Source organism: Hyperolius riggenbachi, chromosome 9 (assembly GCF_040937935.1).
Source record: "Hyperolius riggenbachi isolate aHypRig1 chromosome 9, aHypRig1.pri, whole genome shotgun sequence".
Taxonomy (NCBI): Eukaryota; Metazoa; Chordata; class Amphibia; order Anura; family Hyperoliidae; genus Hyperolius; species Hyperolius riggenbachi.
Window position 1 is genome coordinate 191,195,078 of NC_090654.1, and position 23,225 is coordinate 191,218,302.

Sequence of the window (23,225 nt, forward strand, 5' to 3'; positions counted from 1 at the left end):
CTCAGGAAATCTCCAGCTTTCTGGTAACTCCTTAGCATGCCAGACTAAATCCGTACTGCCCTAACACAGACTGGCAGCCATAAAGGGCCATCAGTAAGAAGCCTAAGGATTGATGACAAAGTGCTCACTGCCCCTCCTCCATGTCCATGTGACTAAAGAGGGGAGAGGTTTAGACTGGCTGGTAGTGAGCATGCAGCTGTCAAGTCTGCAAGAAAAGGAGGATGAAAACCTTTGAACTGGAGCAGCAGATACCAGTAGTTTTCTTGTTTAATTTAAAGAGAAATGCAATTCTCTCACATACAGTACATTGCAGAGATTTTGATTTAAGCTTGCTTACCATCTTTATATTTGAAAATAATTCCTCGTGGAAAAAACAAACTACCAGATGAGAGTGTTACCACACGATGTAATAATTTGATTCATGCAAATGTCCAGGAATAGTAACAGTCTTAAACGTGTGTGGCTAATTAGTAATTGTGTGGCTAATTAGTAATGTATGAAAATAGAGAGATGCGGGCCATATGTACTCCAGTTGCCATAGCTGCAAATAAGTGCAATCTGTTAATTTACAGCAGTCTAAAGATTTATTAATCATAAAATGTTTTTCCATCTCAATTAATGGCAAAGAATTGTGAAACATTGCTTTAGGTTTATAGCAAATTTAAATTAACAATTGAATTTGACTATAAATGCTGGAGGGGCTCAGCTGAATAGTTTTATGCACTGCATGCAAGAAACTGCAAGAAGCTGCAGGGACCATGAGGCTCCAGCCACTCACCAACAGCACACAATTATGCTTGGGGAGTGCGTAAACACTGTCATTGGGGATATCCAATCACATCTGCTTTTGTGGTCAAGTGGCAGAGACAAAGAAATGCTTTGAGAAGGGGGTGCTATTTCTAACACCCAGCACACCCATTTTTAACATATTAAAAGGTGGCCATAGATTTGCAGCAGAGTCAACCATCAGATTTCTGTCAGATGCTTGTCAGGTCGAATCTGACAGGAATCTAGCAGGAATCTAGCTGATGTGCGCCACACCCAAGGAACAGTTTTTCAATAGATTTCAGAATGAAATCTACTGAAAATCGATCGAAATGCATTATTGCACCATTCGATCGAATGCAACTCTATGGGCCATCGATCTGCTACTAGCAGCCAATCTACCTAGATTTTCCATCCGGACCGATTGAGCAAATTGATCGAAATCGGTTGGAAATCGATCGATCGATCATGCTTCCTCCTGTATCGATTTCTAGTTGTTTCAATCAGAATGGTCGATCAGCGGTCAATCAATGGCTGAAATCGACTAATGCATGGGCCCCTTAACCTCCTTGGCGGTTAAATTTTTCCGCCAAGTAGGCTGCATTACACTTTTTTTGTAATATTTTTTGTTTTGTTTCATGTAGCTACCTGAGTGGTAGCTACATGAAACACCACTAGAGGGTGCATGTGTCCCTCTAGTCCAATCGCCGCCGGCAACAACAGCAAACAGGAGATTGCATATAGAACGCGATCTCCTGTTTGGCTTCTGTCGCCATGGCTACGATCGGAATGACGTCATGGACGTCCTGACGCCAGGCACACCCGATCTAGCCCTTTGCGCTGCCCGGGAGTGATTGGTCCGGGCTGCGCAGGGCTCTGGCGGGGGGGCCTCTTCCGGCGCTGCGTGCGGCCAATCGCCGTGCGGCAGCGCCGATCAAGCTGTACGCGTGGCTAGCAAACTGCTAGCTGCGCGTACAGCACTTTTCAGAATTTAAATCGCCCCACCAGGGGCTGAGATATCCTCCGAGGCGGCTTACCCCGTGTCCAGCACGGGGTTACCGCTAAGGAGGTTACGGTACTCTGCTATCAGAAGTCCAAGCAGCCCCTCAGAGTACAAAGATAAACATGAATTTACAAGTTAAATCGGAATCACAAGCCAGTGTTGTAGGATGACCCATGCATAGGTTAGGTTAAATCCTCAGCTAAAATAAATTAGGCATTGTCAGCCACACCCACTAACAATTTCTCTTACATTAAAGTGGGCCTCTGCAGTAAATACCAAAGTGAAAAAGAGCTAGAATGACACTCACTATGACTGTTACCCCCCCCCCCCTTTTTTTTTAACTAATGGGGCAATGGTTGATTTCTTCACTAAGCAGCAGGAGTGCACTATGTCAGCTCTGCAATGCAACATACTGTGGTTTGCACTGCACCACTTCTCTCTTTACCTCTCTTCTCTGTGATAGGCTGGCTCAGTGGCACAGGTAGCAGCAGAGAACCCCTCAGGCCACACTATGAGGCTCCACCCACTTGCACATGAAACAATCTCTTAGCAGTTTTTGCAGCAGCACAAAAGGGAGTGTGGCTAACAAAATCTTTATTTTATCGCACAAGTAGACAGTTTAGACATTTTTTTCCTGCTATTTTGTTATAATGTCTGTTGCCTGTGCTGATATTGTGAGTTTTAGTTTTACATCGGAGGTCCGCTTTAACGATAGCTGGACTGTAACAAATAGCTATATTGTGAAAATTTAACAACATTACTTCCAAAAGTCATCAGTAATGTCATAAATTTACCACATGATATATGAAAATCGGGCGAATACTTTTGGTGTTTCCTGGAAATCTCCTTGTAACCTAGAACTCCAATTGTGTAAAGAAAGAGTATCAGCTATTAGTCACAGTGCTGCACACACACACACAGCCACAGTGTTACCCCAAATGATAAATTCTCATAACTGGAGAAAACATCATTAATCTTTATATATACAATGAACAGCCTCCGCATAGATCAGCGCGATATCCGCGGGCCCAGAACAAAGCAGCCACTTATTATTCCCCAATGTCAGCTCTTTTTCTGTGCAGTGATGGAATGCTGAAATGCATCCTTAAACCAGTGATTTATATAGCATTTCCATAACATTACACTGGATCCCTCTGCAGCGCTGATCTATTATCATCTCTTTAAGGCCCCTTCAACCCGGCCATTGGCTGGGCAGATCTATATTGTTGCAGAGACAATGCGAGGCTACGACCCATCTTTCACTCTATTCAGGCCTGTCCCTCTCCCATGCCAATTTCCTATTCTTTCTGGCTGGCTGCATCTGAATGCCAGAAGCCTTGTTAATCATAGGACGGGTAGGGTCTTCCAATGTGACCTCCATTTGAATAGCCCAGTAATTCAGAGGCTTCACACCAAGCAAAGGCATTCAGACAACAGGCAATCATTAAAGCATGCTTGGGTCCTTTTCACCAGGTGCATGAGCCTGTGTGCTCCCCCGCTTATTAAATCAGAGCTCACCCCACAGCTGAAGAGACGTCCGCTTAAAGGACCACTCAACCCAAATTTCAGGTTTTACAACTTAACAAATAAGTCACAACATAAACTTGTACACACCTCAGAATTCAGCAGAAATAAAGTGTTCACAACATCCCATTACAAGATGAAAAAAATAAAAATAAAAGAACAAAGCGTAAAATATCTTAATATCTTACAGTGTGTGTGGGAGGAGTTGTGCAGATGCTCATCGCACCTCCCGCGCCCCGGCACCACCCTCCATTCTCCGGCCCCGCTCTTTTCATGGTCGGCATGGTTGGTGCTCTCTGACCCGGACATACTACACTGCACTGCACATGCGTATTATGTCTGCTTTGGGTGCAGCCCGCACTTGATCTGACACACATCATGACATACATGCGACATACATCACATGGGGTCGCGGCCACAAGGAGCTTCGGATCAGAGGGTACCGACCAGAATGTAAAGAAAGGGGCCTGAAAAATGGAGGGTGATGCTGGGGCAAGGGAGATGCACTAAACATCTGCATAAATGATCAATACAGTGAGGTGCCTTCCGCTTCTAAAATGTAACAAGCTGCTCAGTACGGAACAAAGTAGAGTGTCTGTACAGTGATTATTCATCAACTGTCATGTGAAACTAACATGAACAACTGAAGTGTGTATGTAGTGCAAGGGTCTCTGACATAACACGGTTTATATCAGGTGACAACAGGGAGGAGAATGGGTTCAAAGGATTCTCTATTACTGTCAACTGGGAGAGAATCTTCAAGCAGGAAGTGCGAATTTGTAAGCAGCAGGACTGCTAAGAGACCAGGTAAACTTATAAGTATAATCCTGTTTAAGAGGAGAACATACAAATATCTTTTAAATAAGAGGAGAAAAAAAGGGGGGGGGGGGCACAGATGTTAATCTGCATGGCTCTTGTTTTTACCTACTGGGCACTGCTATGCATTAGAACAACATGCTGATTGAGGTGTGACACTGAAGGAGTTGTCTGACTGGTGAAGGGCTATGCTGTGCCCAGGTACATCACACCATCCCATCTACGGGCACAAAAAAGGTAGCCAATATATCTGACTTGAATTATTCTGCACACAAAGACAGTCCTGCATCCCAGTTAAGGTTAAAGTTAACAAGGCCGTAGGATTCTTTAACTCTATTCAGAATGTGGTGAGATCCTGGATGAAATACAGGCACCAACAGCTGGCATGAAATACCCACTATGCGGTGCCAAATACTGCAGTGTCAGTAATCCCAGGAGAGATCAGGACTTTCTGCTGGTGTGAAATTGCGAATAAGAGCAGGAAATAGAGAAATATCTCTTAACAGTTCATTAAACTGAAGCCGGAAAGAATGGCAGAAATTTAGACTCCAGGGAAAACGGTACAAGCAAAGTGCTGCCTGGTTTGCTATAACTGTACCGTAACGATTACGCACTGTCCTATAAGATACTAGAGCCAGCTTATTCAAAACAGTGCATGTGTCATGGTAACAGACCAATCAGATTCCAGTTGACCTTTTATTAGTGCAAATGAGCCAATTAGCTGGACTGTGACAGGCTACGTAGTCAAATAATGAAACATCCTATAACGTTATAGAACACGTACATAATTACAGACCTTGGTTGCATTTCTGTCATAAACCACCGCCAGTTACACATGAATGCCTGGGTCATCAAGACAAAAATGTATGATTTGCATGGCTCTGCATAGCACTGATGAAGAATTAAGATGCCCATACATTACTGGATTTGGGGCATCGATATCTAGTAAATTTGATCATAATTTTCAAATCTGACCACATGACCACCCACTCGTAATCTCTGGTCTGCTGGAAAGATCTAGATTGAAAGGGCTGGGCCAGGTGTACTCCCCTGGCCCGTGCTGAGTGTTGAAGCAGTGCTTAAAGAGGAACTTTGCTAAAAAAAAAAAAAAAAAAAAGTAGAATGGGGAAGAAAATCAATACATTGCAAAGGGAGAAGTTAAAATATTCAATAACCCAATAGCACTTTTTTCTCAGAACTCATTAGAAAGTAGATAACCTTTTTCAATAAAGCTTTTAAATGAATATATAGACAGGTATATGATAAGATATAGACAAACAAAAAAGTTAAAATACAATAGCTTAACGCAAAGAATATTGGCTGCATGTTCTAGTTCTAATGTATGACTTACAATATGCGCAGCTTCTGCAGGCTTTTGAAGGCCTTCTCTGCAATGAGACTGATGGCATTATGGCTGAGCCGCAAGACAGTCAAAACTCCAAGATCAGTCAGGCTTCCATCATCTAGCCGAGTGAGGTTATTGTGAGAAAGGACTCTGTTAAGATAGAAACAAAACATAAGCTCTTGTAAGAGTCAGCACATAGAACTACCATAAGGAACATCAAATTAGTAACTGGGCATAAGCGAGCCATGAATTTTGGGTTTGCGGGATTCAAGAGACCAGTGACCAAACAAAGAAGATCAGAGTGCTAAAATGTTATGTCAGGAGAGTGCTATGATGATAACAGGCCAAGATGCGGTTTTGCCTCTTCTGGTGGTAGTATACCAACAGCTTTGTGCCTGGTGCTCACAGCCAAACAGAGAAGATCAAAGTGCTAAAACGCTGTAGTCAGGAGAGTGCAACGCCTTAAGGGGTAACTGGCAAAGATACTGTTTTGACTCTGATGGTGGTAGTATGCCAACAGCTTTGTGCCTGATGCTCCTAGCCAAACAGTGCGCATGAATGATGGTTCCTCCTTCTGTTATATTTACCTAAAGAGTAACAATGCTCAAAAAAAACCTCAAGGGCACATAGTAAAAGCACAGAGGAAAAAACCTACTCTGACTATAAATATACCCATCCAATGTGAAGGTGAGTGAGTGAGTCAAGATACCTACAGATGTCAAGCCAACAAGCACCTCTGGAGAACCTGATATATGTGGACTTGTCTATAGACACTACTGTATCCAAGAATAAATACCCAGTGGCATTGTTTCAGTACACAAAGTTCATATGAGCTATTTGTAATGAAGCAATGAGAGAGTAAAATCTATTCAGCACTCACTGACATTTCCCCAAAAAATCAACACCAGTTTTTACATTGAAAATGCTATTTTCGACTTTGTGAATATATATGTCAAAGGTTTTACAAAATTACTTGTGAGGCATTTTCGCTTGAAAGTTGAATTTTACATTATTTTTGTGAAAATGAATGAGTTTTAAGATAATTTCTGTCATTCCTCATTTTGAATTCTGGTCATTCATGAGGCAAATGGTTGGTTGAAGAGGCCAATATTGGGCTACAATAGCCATATGGTTAGCAAAGGCCATGCCCATTTTTCACCACGGCACTCCATCTGTGTCAGGGTTCCAACCGGTGGTTCCAGTCAACAAGGCCCTAGGTAGTGATGGTTTCCAATGCTACTATAAGTGGGCAGGGGGCAGGCCGGAGGCACAGACATTGCAGATTTGTATGCGCTAAAACATGTCAGAAGTGTATTATACTTTGCATGAGGAGGATGGCAAGTATACCTGCATTACTTTACAAACATTTCAGCAGGTACTGCCGTGTCTACATACAGGGCCTTCATGCATTTTCCTGGAGGCTCAAGCTGCCTTGAGCAAAATGCAGAACTTGGATAGTCGGCTGTGATTAATGATCTCCCTGACACTTAGCAAAGAGTTAACCGGCAAGCTGGCACTCACCCAAAATAACGTCTACACTTACCATCGAAGAATCCAGCCAAGAGATAAAACTGATTTCTGAGAAAGAAACCCAAAACCTGGATTCCATAACAAGAAGTTAAAGTTCACTTTGATAGAACGCAGGGAGAACATCTGCTGCTGGTGGAAACCAGAGATCATTCTTTTTGCTTTTATTTCCCATCACTTTTACGCACAGACAAAAACATAAGCACAGCTACCACCATTAAGAGCTGTAATTGATGATATAGATTGGGGTGTTTCATCGTAAGCTGTGTTGAGCGCAGTGTGAGTTTTCCGGAGTCAATAAATTATGGGAAGCAGTTACTAGAGTTACACCCTTCACATGAAGGCAGGCTGGGGATAAATAATATTATTTTGTGGTTTACCTAAATGACCTTCTGACCGAGGAACACAAACCGGGTAGGGAAATATTAACGGGAAGCGCTCATTAAAAATACAATACTACTGTATATGGCTCGATTAAGAGAAATATTTTACCAACATTAATACTGTAGGCAGTTAATTTATTACACCAGCCCCTGAATAAGCTCTGTGGTAACCAGACCTTGTTTTCAAGCAATGCTATAGATCGGTTTATTTTTTACAGAGGATCTATATTTTATTTTAACTACATTTTTAAAGGAAGATTTTTTATATTGCAACAATGTGCATGCAATTAAAAAAATGCAATTAATTATATGTTGAACAACAGTAATAGTATAAAAAGCATGTGTAGCACTATTGTACGGCATAAGTGGATCTGCATCAGAAGACAAAATGCAAAATAACTCAGGATTCAAACTAACTGAGCTGTCCAATATAAACGTTTTAAATCTTCAAAACCCTGCTAGGCATAAGAGGGCTACCCCGATAAAGAAAGAAATTGGGCAATCCACGAGGCCCAAATTTGGTGAAACCTATGAAGGGTGGACTTCAAAGTGTGGGAGATCTGTTTCATGTGATAATCTGTTATTTTTAAAGCTCTAGTTACCTTCCTCTTTTAATTACATCTAATAGAAACCCACTAATACAAATAATCAAACCAGCCTGGCGTTCTATTAAGATCACCAGGCTGGCGACCGGACGGTTTTTTTTAATTAAAAAAAAATTATTGAAACTGAAAGTTGGCTGCATGAAAGCCCCCTAGAGGGCGCTCCTGATGCGTACTTCTGATCGCCTCCGGCGATCAGAAGTAACAAGAAAGGCTGCGATGAGCGGCCTTTCTTGCTTTGCTTTCCTCGTCACCATGGCGACAAGCGGAGTGACGTCATGGACGTCAGCCGCCTCCGTTCCAGCCCTAAGCGCTGGCCGGAACTGTTTGGTCCGGCTGCGCTGGGCTCGGGCGGCTGGGGGGACCCTCTTTCGCCGCTGCACGCGGCGCATCGCCGCGGCGGCGATCAGGTAGTACACGCGGCTGGCAAAGTGCCGGCTGCGTGTGCACTTTTTTATTTCATGTAAATCTGCCCAGCAGGGCCTGAGAGGCAGCCTCCGACAGTAATGGACGAGCTGAGCTCGTCCATACCGCCAGGCTGGTTAAAAATGCAAAACATAATAATGTAAACTTGTCACTGCAATACGTCACAAGTAAGCAGGTCTTCAATGTAATCAGACATCTTCCTTTTCACACTCCATTATCTCCTCCTTATCCCAGAACTCTAAGGCCGCATTGTGAATTCGCATGAAAATTCACATACTCAAACCTCATGCGAATTTCCTATTAAATACATTCTATGCGATTCGCATAGCGTTATGCGGTATGCGAATTCTGATGGATCTGCCATGCAAATTTTTTCTGCACAGAAAAACGCAAAGGAATCCTGACAAGTGGAAACAGTCCCATTCACTTGTATTGCTATGCGAATTTGCATGCAAAAAAACGCATGCGAATTTGCATGCGAAAAAACGCATGCGAATTTCGCGATAGTGGAAATGAGCCCTAAACCTCTATTAGCTTTCAGACACTAGGCAAGGCTACAACAGGAAACAAGTTAGGTCTTCCCTGTAAAATGTGGACCACATTACTGTGGGTGCCATATGGCTTGACTGACTGTTAAGGCCCATACACACGGCATACATTTGTCTGTAGTTGTGAGGAAGCGACAAACAGGCAAAAGACAACAGCATATTTATGGCAGCGACAATTCGAGGTCACGACAGTTGTACACACGTGACAACAGAAAGAGTGAAGACATGACGGAAGCTGTCTGCCACAGACTACGTATAGTAGTAGTACTATGGTAGCGACTCTGCTGTCTGTAGAAGACTTTCGTACACACAACAGAACACCAACAGACTAAGCGACGGTTCGTGAGACAAAAGTCACAAGAGATTCACCAGTTGAATCGCTCAAACATGGCTGTGTCTGCAGACAGTCTTTGTCACTTGCCATGTCCACACAAACAAACCGTTGCACAAACTATCGTTCAACGTGTGTCTGTACAGACATTTGTACACCGTGTGTATAGGCCTTTAGAGTTGGCAGAGGTGCAAGGAGGCTGCAAGATATCAGTGGTGATGAGCTGGGCACCTGTGATCTGCTGCAATGGTAAAGGTGCCCATACATTGCTGGATCTACCTGTATGATTAACCATTTGATTTAATCATTTTAGCAGATTAAGGGAGAATTCTGCTCGATAGATGGAAATTGGCCGATATCTCTTTCGAATATCGAATAGCATTTGATCGTAAAGGAATCGGCTACTGTTCACATGATTTATACCGGCAGCATCGATTTTCTGTTTTAAAGCATGAAGGCACAAAATAGTTAATAAATATTAGTAAAGTAGAATCACTTAGGATCTCGGTTATAGTGTGTGGGGCACTAGTCAATCGGCTTTCAATCAACCATACTGTGATTGATCACTAAATAAAGTCGATCACTTAATCGCTCAAGAGATATATTCCCAAAGCTAATAGGTCTACTTGCACTAAAATGAAAAAAAAAAATACATAGATGCATTGAACAGATACATTAGACCTATATAGCAGCACAGCACCTTTCACATTCTGTATTGGTAACATATTTTAACCACTGACCAAAAAGGAATACAAAAATAGCAAAAAGTAAAATCATATTGACCATTTCAAAAAAATAGTCGCACCTTCCATTTCTTCCCCGCACAAAGTAAATGTTGCATTACTGCCAAAATTAATGAAGCTCAAATACTTTGGCGTTACATGACCAAACAGGGAGGTAGAATCTCGTGTCTCCTCAAGCTCTCCATTGACTTCCTAATTGCAATATGATAATTTTCTCCACTAGCCCTGAGGTCTGCTGTTCCAGTCCACATATGTCAAAATTATTGGACGTGAATCAGAGGAACTGAAGCACTTCAGATTTGGCTACTTTCATATTTAAAATTGGTAAACACAATCAGATGAGATCTCGGGAAAACCTTGATAAGCATTCCTCTGACCTGCTTCCTTCAGAGGCTATATGAATAGTAACCATTTCAGGGTACATTGAAATCAATAACATGGCAGCTCCACCCAAAACTGAAAGCACCATCACGTAGATAGAGTTCCGTTTATAGACAAGGAATACTCACAGCTCTTGGAGTTTTGGGCAGAAGCTCCAGCCGTCAGAGGTGATCCTGGAGATGGAGTTGTTGCTGAGGTACAGCTGTTGTAGAGACCGTAGTCCATACAAGGAACCGCTATTTACCTCTGTCAGACTGTTATACTCCAGATGTCTGCAGAAACAGGCGGGGGCAGGGAAGAAGGATCTACAGGTTAAAATGTGCCCTTTAGCTGCATTACATACATCCATCATAGAAATATTCAGTGCATATGAAAACTACACTGTCACTGTTTACCTAACACAAAAGTCAGCTGGAGAAGTCCAGGCGAGAGAACTGAGATAGACCATTTTACAGAGGAAAAGTATGCTAGCATTCTATTCAAATTGATACCATTTTTTTCCTTTTAACAACAAACATATCATTTGTTCAGTCATGATACATTCTTTGCACAGCATACTCTAATAAGAAAACCCAAGGGGCCCCAAGAGCAATTAGACAAACGTGAGAGCTGTAAGGCTTGGGACAAACTGGTGGCACTTTGCGACTGATCGTAAAAATGCCTCAGATTTCTGAAATCGTGGAAGTCCGCAATTTTTACCAGGATTTCCATGACCCCTCCCACCCAGGCATCTGCTTCTTCAAACTCCTTTACAGGACCATATCCTTAAAATCCACCAGGCGCAGGAGCACCTTCTTCCCCCAGTCAGTTCTGCTAAACTCCTGCCCCCACAGCCAGGCGTGCCCTCCTGTGCCACTCTAGTCCCTCGAACAGCTTAACATCCTAGCCACCCAGCTCCATACCCCCAAGCCTCTAGTCTCGGACAGCTCAATACCCCCAAGCCCCTAGTCCCTTAGACAGCGCAATACCCCCAAGCCCCTAGTCCCTTGGACAGCTCAATAGCCCCAGCCTCTAGTCCCTTGGACAGCTCAATACCCCCAGCCTCTAGTCCCTTGGACAGCTCAATACCCCAAGCCTCTAGTCCCTTGGACAGCTCAATACCCCAAGCCTCTAGTCCCTTGGACAGCTCAATACCCAAAGCCTCTAGTCCCTTGGACAGCTCAATACCCCCAGCCTCTAGTCCCTTGGACAGCTCAATACCCCCAGCCTCTAGTCCCTTGGACAGCTCAATACCCCCAGCCTCTAGTCCCTTGGACAGCTCAATATCCCCAGTCTCTAGTCCCTTGGACAGCTCAATACCCCCAGCCTCTAGTCCCCTTGGATAGCTCAATACCCCCAGCCTCTAGTCCCTGGGACAGCTGAATACCCCCAGCCTCTAGTCCCTTGGACAGCTCAATACCCCCAGCCTCTAGTCCCTTGGACAGCTCAATATCCCCAGCCTCTAGTCCCCTTGGATAGCTCAATACCCCCAGCCTCTAGTCCCTGGGACAGCTCAATACCCCCAGCCTCTAGTCCCTTGGACAGCTCAATACCCCCAGCCTCTAGTCCCTTGGACAGCTCAATACCCCCAGCCTCTAGTACCCTTGGATAGCTCAATACCCCCAGCCTCTAGTCCCTGGGACAGCTCAATACCCCCAGCCTCTAGTCCCTTGGACAGCTCAATACCCCCAGCCTCTAGTCCCTTGGACAGCTCAATACCCCCAGCCTCTAGTCCCCTGGACAGCTCAATACCCAGCCACCCACTTACTGTGATTCTGATTTGGTCCTGTAGCAACCGATGTGATCACTCTGGAATCGCACCCACAATGCTTCATCACAACCCTACAAGTGGAACCACCCCCACAAGTAGGTCCCATAGATGGACTCAGAATTACAGTTTTTACCCCCCTCCCCCTTTACACACACACACAGAATAAATTATACTATAACATGAATCCAGTTGAATCTCTCCCATAGGAGCCCTGATTCACCAATAAATTAATGAGAAATGTGATTTAATGTTTTTTTTTTCCTTTAAGATGATGACCTTTGTATATAGAACATTCTATAGATTTATCTCACAAGCTATGTAACACACTAGTGTATAGTCCTTTACATAAATGAAATGTGACATTTTCTGCATCTTGAACTGTCAGTCATGATAACCAAGTATATTTCCCCATGAAAAAAATAAAGAATAAAAATGCTTTTTTTAAAATTTATTTTTTTGCAATATTAATTTTACAAAATGATTTAGTCTGTGCTTGCCCATTGTAAAATCTTTCCTCAACCTAATTTACATTCTGAAATGTATTCCAGGTGGCAACATCTTTAGTCCTGTCAGGTGACCTCTGCGGAATGTTCGTTTACTGGAATTTCAAAAGCCAGTACAAAAGATACCTGGAGAATTCCACATAGCTAGCCAGCTAAGCATCACTGGGAGGGCGGCTTACATTCAATATACAGCAATATAGAGATATAGGAAGCATTTATCATGCTGAAACCATGACAAGTGGATATCCTTAACAATTTACTGCATTCTACTATGTGGCACTACGGCGCTTCTGAGCTAAAAAAAGAAAAAAAGGCCAACACGGCTTTCACGCTGAAGTACAGGGCACAATGCCTGATGTAAACTGCTGAACTAGTAGAGAGTGAGGGATATGTAGGCCCTATATCAGGAATAATTAACTATTAAATGGTACATATGAATTAATTGGCTCTAATATGAATATTTACCTTACCTGTAATGAATTCTCCCAGAAGTCTGCCTTCTCCCCATATCATATGTGTAGGCAAATTCTTGAACCTCAGAGTTTTATCCCACAGTCATGTGAATTGTGCTCTGATCTCTGACCCCCCCTGCATTATTGCAACAACCAACACTGTCTGCCAGAAGGGGGTGTGGCTCAAGCTCTAACTTACCCCCCTCCAGCACCCCAGGAGAAGAAGGTGTGGCTTGGGCTGCCACTATCCCTCATTCATGTAATGCCTGTACACACAATGCAATTTTCCATCAACTTGACAGTCCAATCGATTATTTCCTACAGGTCCGATCTGATTTTCCATTGTTTTTCTGATTTTTCTATCAATTTTATGCAAAATTGATCAGAAAAACTATCTGAAATCAGATTGGACCTGTTGGAAATAATCGACTTGACTGTCAATCAGATGGAAAATTGCATAACACCTTGTGGTAGTGGGTGTCACTGGGGCTGCAACCCAGCATCCCTAATTGTGGCTGAGAAAATGGTAAAGAATAAAACTTGTAGTCTGCTTTGGAGGGTTAATCATGGACAAAGCCCAAATGGTTGGATATTTATCATGCGTTAAGGAGGGCAAGGGTAACGGCTAGCTCCATAGAACCACAGCGGAAGTGATGACAAATCTCCCCAATGTACAACAAACAAAAACAGGACTTTTTCCTACTATACCACAAACTAAAATGTTTGCGCACAGTTGCTAGAGTTACAGAAAACACATATATCATCAGCTGTGAATACTCACAAGACCTGCATCCTTCCCAGGCCCCAGAAGGCCCCGTCCGTCAGTTTACTGATATTGTTCCGTTGAAGCTTTAAAACTTCTAAGCTGTCCAAACCCTGGAACGTGAGTCCTTCGATTAGCCGAATGCGATTCCTATTGAGTTCCCTACAGAAAAGAGAAAGGTCACGTAACACTGGTAGAGTGTAACCCACCAACTGGTGGTCAGACCACAGTGCACTTCAGACACAGGAGACCATACAGCACAGAATAAAGGACAGTAGATCATATCACCAACTCTAATCTCTCCTCCCACCTACACCTCGACAGAGAAGCAGAACCTGCTAAGAGCCAGAGACCTTTAGAAACACTGCAAAGATCTAAAAGGCCGGTACAGTTCCCCCGGCCTCACCTGTTTGGGTTCCTGGTAAACTATCTTTGCTTAGTTAAAAAAGAAAAAAAAAAAAAAAGAAAAACGTACACATCTCTCACAGAACTACACTCCAACCATTGTATTAAACAGCATGTGATCAGGAGCCAACTTTACCAGCCATTTATCACAGTTTTAAAAGCAGACGTGCCAAGAGACGTGCCAAGACGTGCCAAGCTACCATACACTGTTAGACATGATTAACAGATAGACGTTAAAGTCGATAAAAACATAAAATGCTGAAAAAATGGCTCTGTCTATTTTTGACTGGGAAAAGCCATTATTTTATCTATCGCGATTGACGGGGGAGCAGTGAGACTGCAGGCATGATAGACAGTCACATTCCTCTATACTGCTTCAAGTAGTACAAAGTTGAAGGAAACCTGAGATGTTAATCACTGGCGTATTTATACTTACCTGGGGCTTCCTCTAGCCCCATGAGGTGCATGTGCTCCCTCGCCCTCCTCCCCCGCTGCTCCATTCTCTCATTATCACCAACGGTAATCTGTCTGGTTGCGCTCTTCTGCTGATACTCCCGTCGCACTCCCGCAGGCAGGAGCGTTCTGCACCGTAGTACTACGTAGGTGCTGTATGCTCCCAGGTGAGGGCCCCACATACGCATGACTGGCCAGATTACCGTCGTGGATAACAACGATGACGAAGCATTTGTAAAGTGCCTTTATCCCATAGGACCCAAAGCGGATAGTGACAGAATGGAGTGGCTGGAGAAGACAGCAAGGGAGCACACGCACCTCATAGGGCTAGAGGAAGCCCCAGGTAAGTATAAATTCACCAGTAATTACCATCTCTGGTACACTTTAAGAGTGGTGTGAATAATATTCAATCTGATTTCTGTTGAAACCTAATCAACATTTAGTGGTGCACAGCAGTAGAATGACTGATATTCCCCAGTTTTTACTTAAATCGGAAGAAAAAAAATGTATTTGACAAATATCAAAGTTATGTGAACAAGCAACAAGTAAAGGCGTATTGACATATATCAGAATGCTTGATCTGGACTTAAGCTCCATTTTTTCTCCAGTAATGCTGCGATGCTGAGATCCATTAAAACCAATGCAAAGGAAATTTGCAGCATCATTGGTGCAAAAGTGGAGTGGGGTCCCACCATGCTAAAAACTACTCAGTTCAGACGAGGGATTTAGGGGGAGAAAACACAAAACGAAAAAAAACACACAGTTAATTTGACACATTAAAATTTCCAAAACAACTTTTGCACTTTATGTGCCCCCCCTCCCCCCCCCCCCCCCCAAAAAAAAAATATATACATTTTGGGTTTGCCCATAAAAAAAATAAACATGTTAAATATGGGCACATTTGGACAAAGTCTGATGTAAACTGACTCATATAGCTAACTGTTAGCCAGCAACAGCCACAATTCAGACAGCCTACAGTCAAGACTTCTACATTCGTGGAAATTGTGACTCCAAGTATGTCTTTAGGACAGCATCAGACTGATAAGGCATACATTATTACTAAGGTCATTATTACGCATGGAAAAAGCCCTCCACACTTCATAAGGTAAAAAAGGCCTCTTTTTTTTTTTTAACAAGCCATTGATCACAAGGTGGAGAAATTAAAAGCCTGTTTTATTAGGTGTTGCTTTTGTATTAATTCAGTGCTGTGGTGGACCCTGCTACAGTTGGCATAGTAACCCCAAGAGATGCTGTGTCTGGGAAGAGTGACCACAGTTGAGCCTTAATTAAGCTCAGCACCTATACTTACAGCTGGGTTAGCAAGGGCAATTGAAACGCCTTGATAGGAAGCTGAGAGATTCTGTTTTTGCTCAGACGGAGGGTAAGCAAAGACCGTGACAGGTTGTCAAATGATCCAGGCTCGAGACTGCTTAGCTTGTTGTTCCCCAGGTTGCTGTACAAAAAGACATTCGAGAGTAAGAAGAAAAAGTTAAATGTCAACTATTTCATTTCAGGCTAGGCTATGTATTTTTAGAAGAGCGAGATTTCCGTAACCATAAGTGTTATTACAAATAGAACTTTAAAAGGTACAGTATACTGGATTTCAGTTCATGGTTTTATATTTGGGTGGTTTTTCCATACAGATGCTCTATATACATTTTCAGTAAAATCAAAGCTATGGCCATCAGACAGCTGATTTGTCTTTTTTTTTGTGCAAAATAAGGATTCTGCATACATGGATTGATATTTACAGATTATTCCATAGTTTTTAATTAATCCAACTGTGATTTAGGCTCTGTTCCCGCTACAGCAGAGCACTGACTTTTTTTTTGTCCGTTCTCCGCTCATTGCTAAGTGGAGAGTGAACAGCTCCTTTGACATACATAGGAGCCTCCCACACTTGTCACGCTGCAACGGATCCGCAGATTCCGTGGCAGTAAGCGGACCGCATTTCTGTGCAGGCCGCAATAATCCCGGATCAGGCGGGAGCATCCTCCTATGAAGCCAATGGGGAACGCATCTGCCCCGTGGGCCAGCCAGATCACTGCGGACATTATACTATCCACTACCGCTGGCCACACGTGATCTGGAACCAGGTGGGAACATAGCCTTATTGAGTCCAACTTATCTCACCAAAAAGCGTCTATGTAATCTTATCAGGATTGAACGCAACAAAGAGATCAATCAGTACCCAATTCATTCTGATTGCCGGGTGATAGGCTGCTTGCACAATTGGTTTTAGAAATGTAAGTTGAATGTGGAATCGACCAAGCTGAAGGGGTTAGTGGCAGACTCCAAGGACAAAGCTGCTGCTGCAGCTGAATCAATGGCAACATCATCCGGTTTACACTACAAGAGGACAAGACGTAGACAGCTGTTTTCAGTTAAAGTTGCCCATAAATGGTACACTATTTTTCCTCAGATCAGATTTGCGGGAGTAATCAGAAGGTAGTAATCGATTGTTCCCATAAATGGGTTCATTAGGGAACTTTCTCTCACTAGATATGATCGTAAAATCCAACATTCCGGTCATCAAAATACTGTACTGCAATCGACCATAGAATTCTTTCAGGACAATATTCTCCACAGTGTGTGGTTTTCTGTACAATACGATCATAAAAACCTGATCGAATGGTCATTTCTGAGGAAAATATTGTACAGTCAATGGGCACCTTAAAGTTTACCCAAGATGACGTGTTGTGATAAGATAGACATGTATATCTACAGCTGTGAGAACATAGACACTATGCTTTGCTCTTTTTCTTGTTTCCCTGCCTGAAAAAGTGAATATTCAGCTTTGCATCTGACCGTTTTTTTCTCCAGCTGGGACCCAGTCAGGCTGTAGCGTCCCTCACCGATAACAAATTACAGCTATAAAACACTTTCCTAAGCAGATAACTGGGCTTCTGACTGCAAGGGATAGATGAAAAGATCAATTGTTGATGTATTTTCCCTCTGGGATGCTTTAGACTTTGCAACTGAGCAGACACAATACATTAACCACTTGAGGATCGCCCCAGCCGATAGGCGGCGGCAAGGGCTGGGCCCAAACGACCGCAATACGCCCATCTTCACCGGCGACAGGCTACGTCCCCTCGCGCTGTAACCCGCCGGCCGTTTGGAAGCGCTGGCGGGTTACTAGCTGCCCGACCGCCGCTAGAAAGTGTATAATACACTTTGTAATGTATACAAAGTGTATTATACAGGCTGCCTCCTGCCTTGGTGGTCCCAGTGATCGAGGGACCACCAGGGCAGGCTGCAGCCACCTTATGTCGCACCCAATCACACTGATCTCTCCCCCCCCCCTTCCCTCTGATCACCCACAGCACCCCTCAGACCCCCCCCCCCCCCCTGCCCACCCCCAGACCCATGTTTACACCCAATCACCCCCCTAATCACCCATCAATCACCCCGTCACTATCTCTCAGCGCTATTTTTTTTGTTAGGTCTCTAACTGCACCCTGGGGGCTCCTGATCACCCCCCCCCCCCACACCATCAGATCCTCCCCAGACCCCCCCCCCCATGTACTGTATACATCTATTCTCCCCACCAATCACCTGTCAATCACCCCCTGTCACTAACACTGCCCCCTGGGGGCTCCTTATCACCCCCCCCCCACAGTCTCAGATCCTCCCCAGACCCCCCCCCCCCCCCCATGTGTACTGTATACATCTATTCTCCCCACTAATCACCTGTCAATAACACATCAATCACCCCCTGTCACTAACAATGCCCCCTGGGGGCTCCTGATCACCCCCTGCCACACTTTCAGATCCTCCTCAGACCCCCCCCCCTCCCCTGTGTACTGTATACATCTATTCTCCCCACTAATCACCTGTCAATCACCCATCAATCACCTGTCAATCACCCCGTCACTAACACTGCCCCCGGGGGCTCCTGATCACTCCCCCCCCACACTCTCAGATCCTCCGCAGACCCCCCCCCCCCTGTGTACTGTATACATCTATCCTCGCCTGTAATCACCTGTCAATCACCCCTTATCACTGCTACCCATCAGATTAGACCCCTATCTGCCCCTAGGGCACCCAATCACCCGCCCACAACCTCAGAACGCCCTCAGACCCCAGCCCTGATCACCTCGCCAGTGCATTGCTTGCATCTATTCCCCCTTCTAATCACACCTTGAGACACCCATCAATCACCTCCTGTCACCACCTGTCACCCCCTAGCACACCTACCCATCAGATCAGGCCCTAATTTGCCCCGTGTGGGCTCCTGCTCACTCGGCCAAACCCTCAGATCCCTCTCAGACCCTCTTCCGATCACCTCCCCAGTGCACTGATTGCATCTATTTTCCCATCTAATCACCCCCTGAGACACCCATCAACCACCTCCTGTCACCCCCCCTAGCACTCCTATCCATCAGATCAGGCCCAATACGACCTGTCATCTAAGAGGCCACCCTGCTTATAAGCGGTTCCAGAAAATTCGCCCCCTCATAGACCACCTGTTATCAAAATTTGCAGATGCTTATACCCCTGAACAGTCATTTTGAGGCATTTGGTTTCCATAATACTCCTCATGGTTTTGGGCCCCTAAAATGCCAGGGCAGTATAGGAACCCCACAAGTGACCCCATTTTAGAAAAAAAGACACCCCAAAGTATTCCGTTAGGTGTATGACGAGTTCATAGAAGATTTTAGTTTTTTGTCAAAAGTTAGCAGAAATTGATTTTTATTGTTTTTTTCACAAAGTGTCACTTTCCACTAACTTGTGACAAAAATAAAATCTTCTATGAACTCACCATACACCTAACGGAATACCTTGGGGTGTCTTCTTTCTAAAATGGGGTCATTTGTGGGGTTCCTATACTGCCCTGGCAAAGGAGTAGTCTTGAAACCAAATGGCTCAAAATGACCTGTGAAATCATAAAGGTACTCATTAGACTTTGGGCCCCGCAGCGCAGTAAGGGTGCAAAAAAGTGCCACACATGTGGTATCGCCGTACTCAGGAGAAGTAGTATAATGTGTTTTGGGGTGTATTTTTACACATACCCATGCTGGGCTGGAGAAATATCTCTTTAAATAGACAATTGTGTGTAAAAAAAAATCAATAAATTGTAATTTACAGAGATATTTCTCCCACCCAGCATGGGTATATGTAAAAATACACCACAAAACACATTATACTACTTCTCCTGAGTACGGCGGTACCACATGTGTGGCACTTTTTTGCACCCTTACTGCGCTGCGGGGCCCAAAGTCTAATGAGTACCTTTATGATTTCACAGGTCATTTTGAGCCATTTGGTTTCAAGACTACTCCTCACGGTTTAGGGCCCCTAAAATGCCAGGGCAGTATAGGAACACCACAAATGACTCCATTTTAGAAAGAAGACATCCCAAGGTATTCCGTTAGGAGTATGGTAAGTTCATAGAAGATTTTATTTTTTGTCACAAGTTAGCAGAAATGGAAACTATTTTTTTTTTTTTTTGTCTCAAAGTGTCATTTTCCGCTAACTTGTGACGAAAAATAAAATCTATGAACTCACCATGCCTCTCAGTGAATACTTTGGGATGTCTTCTTTCCAAAATGGGGTCATTTGGGGGGTATTTATACTATCCTGGAATTCTAGCACCTCATGAAACATGACAGGTGCTCAGAAAAGTCAGAGATGCTTCAAAATGGGAAAATACACTTTTTGCACCATAATTTGTAAACGCTATAACTTTTACCCAAACCAATAAATATACACTGAATTGGTTTTTTTTTGTCATCAATTATAAAAGGTAGAAAACCGAGAGCCCAATATAGTGTAGCTTGTATTGGAGGAGTGCGAATGATAATGATGAAACGCAAGTATTGTATTTACAAACCAGGGTTACCTCCAAGGCAACCACTGAAAAGGCAGGTGGGGAGACCAAGCCTGTCCCCACTCAGGATTAAAACGTCGCTCTCTGTGGATAGAGGAAAAAAAGAGGGTGTACCACCCTTCCACCAAGGGTGGATTCTTGATGTGTAGAGCTGTACAGAGGCGCCAGTAGGATAAAAGTCATTAAAACATTTAAAACGTTCGGGATGCGGTGGTGGACCAGCCAACCCAAAACAGACACAGGTACTGTCGATTCAAGTAATACATTTTTTTTCATCAAAGACATGTAGCACAATAAATTTAGACAAAAATGTATACAGAAATTTTACTTTATTTGAAAAATGTCAGCACAGAAAGTGAAAAAAATCATTTTTTTGGACAAAATTCAAGTCTTTTTTGATGAATATAATAAAAACTAAAAATTGCAGCAGCAATCAAATAGCACCAAAAGAAAGCTGTATTAGTGACAAGAACAGGAGGGAAAATTCATTTAGATAGTAGGTTGTATGACCGAGCAATAAACCGTAAAAGCTGCAGTGGTCTGAATGAAAAAAAAGGCTCTGGTTCTTAAGCGGCGAAAAGACTGTGGTCCGCAAGTGGTTAAATCTACTTTGTAAATGTTATAAATAAAACAAAACAATGAGGTGTCTAAAAAAATATTTTTTAGGAGTAGGAGGACAGATCTAATTGTTTATCTCATCAGTTTATTTTCATTTTGGGTTAAGAGAGGCTTTTATAGCTAAACATCCCATTTTACATATGAGGTTACGCAGAGAAACTAGAAAAACAAAATGGCCTGGTACTGTGAGGTGGTTGTGCTTGTGATATGAATTGGTTCAAATAAGAATTTGTGGTGCAAGTCCATTTCTGGACACCTATTTGTTTTCTAGAAAACATTCCAGTACTAACAAAGTGGATGTCTTCGTTCAAAATGAATGGCCAAGAGCAAAAACGAAATCACTAAAAAACGTGCAGCTTTTTTTTTTCCCCCCAACATGCTGGAATGGTCACTTACAGTTCCTTAATATGAATTCCTTGTGGAAAGCAACTGCTACGGATTTCTGGGATTTCATTTGAGCTCAGATCCAAGGCCTCCAGCGCTGTATACGATATCAGGTCCTTTGCTTCTATGTTGCGGATCTTATTGTGGTGTCTGCAAAATAAAAAAAAATTACCACACAGCTTTATTAGTATGTTCACAGCATGTGACAAAATCATAGCAGAGCATACTGAACATTCCTAACAAAAATGCATGGATCCAATAAATTACATGGACACAGTATGAATGCTCAGAATGTTTATTTATTGAGTACTTCTGCAGCAGTGAATTCTCCAGCAGCACTTTACACCATACATCGTTTTCTCTCCAATTGTCCCTCGGAGGAGCTCACAATCTAATCCCTACCACAGACATACATCCATTGTAATCTACAGCCAATTCTGCAATTTTGAGGGAAGCCAACTAACTAATCTGTGTGTTTATTATGATGTGGGAGGAAAACTGAGTGCCCAAAGGAAACCTACGAAAATGCAGAACATGTAGTGAGAACACGCATTCATTACAAGGCTGAAGTAAGAAAAGTTTTAAAAATTTGCCACATGAGCTGAGGAAGCCCAGCTAAAAAAGTTAAAACAAAAAACAATTGAAAATATATTGAAAAGATAAATCAATCAATATCCCTAATCCTAAACAATACTTTCCTGTGGAATCTCAGTTTTATTTTGGTGTCAAAGATAAAAACATGGTAAAAGTTTTTGACTACCCAAGGCGAATGGCAATGTTACTCCAGCTCTCGGAGACAAGCCTTAAACAACTTTCATATATTCCTTGCTCTCTATATGCCTTTGGCTGTTCCTTCAGTCTGACTGCAGCGAAACGGTCGTTTAGAGCCCTGGGCCCGTACGCAATTAACTTTTTCTCCTGAGTTTTCTCCTAGCAGATAATTTTTCATCATCTCATTTAAATATCTTTTCAGCACTTTGCAATTAAGAAAGTACCAAAAAGTAGCTTAAAAGGTACTGTCAAAGATTATTGTTCATATTTTCTTGCTTGTTGGTGGTTTAAAAGGCATTTTATTGACAAGTTGTGAAAATATCACCTGGGAGAAAACTAAAGAGAAAAAGTTAATTGCACACAAGCCCCTTACAAAACCCTTACAAAAAAAAAAGAACATGGGTTAGTTCCATGAAGAACTGGGACTGTACAGACACAACTATTTAATCGTGTTATATGTTGCTTCAGGGTCCCTTAAAGAAAAACTCCGACCAAGAATTGAACTTTATCCCAATCAGTAGCTGATACCCCCTTTTACATGAGAAATCTATTCCTTTTCACAAACAGACCATCAGGGGGCTCTGTATAGTTGATATTGTGGTGAAACCCCTCCCACAAGAAACTCTGAGGACCCTGGTACTGCTGGCCGTTTCCTGTCTGTGAACCTTGTTGCATTGTGGGAAATAGCTGTTTGCAGCGGTTTCCAACTGCCAAAAAAAGCATGCAGCAGCTACATCACCTGCCAACAGTAAAAATGTCACCATGTAATAAATGTCAGAATGCAAGTCAGGGATTTAAAAGATTTTACAATGGGCAAACACTGACTAAATCATTTATACATAATTATTGTAAAAATTAAGCACTTTTTTATTACATTATTTTCACTAGAGTTCCTCTTT

At 43.0% G+C, this 23,225-nt stretch overlaps 1 protein-coding gene across 2 annotated transcripts in view; it reads right to left on the bottom strand.

Annotated features, from left to right (window-relative positions):
• The window catches only part of LRIG1 (leucine rich repeats and immunoglobulin like domains 1), a 151,691-nt gene that overhangs the window by 31,619 nt on the left and 96,847 nt on the right, over positions 1-23,225 (bottom strand). For both annotated transcript variants that reach the window (XM_068253823.1, XM_068253824.1), the window contains 5 exons: positions 21,568-21,705; positions 16,030-16,173; positions 13,881-14,024; positions 10,523-10,666; positions 5,460-5,603 (listed from right to left, as the gene is read on the bottom strand). In XM_068253823.1, coding sequence (XP_068109924.1) covers positions 5,460-5,603; positions 10,523-10,666; positions 13,881-14,024; positions 16,030-16,173; positions 21,568-21,705 — 714 coding nt within the window. The remainder of the gene's footprint in view (positions 1-5,459; positions 5,604-10,522; positions 10,667-13,880; positions 14,025-16,029; positions 16,174-21,567; positions 21,706-23,225) is intronic.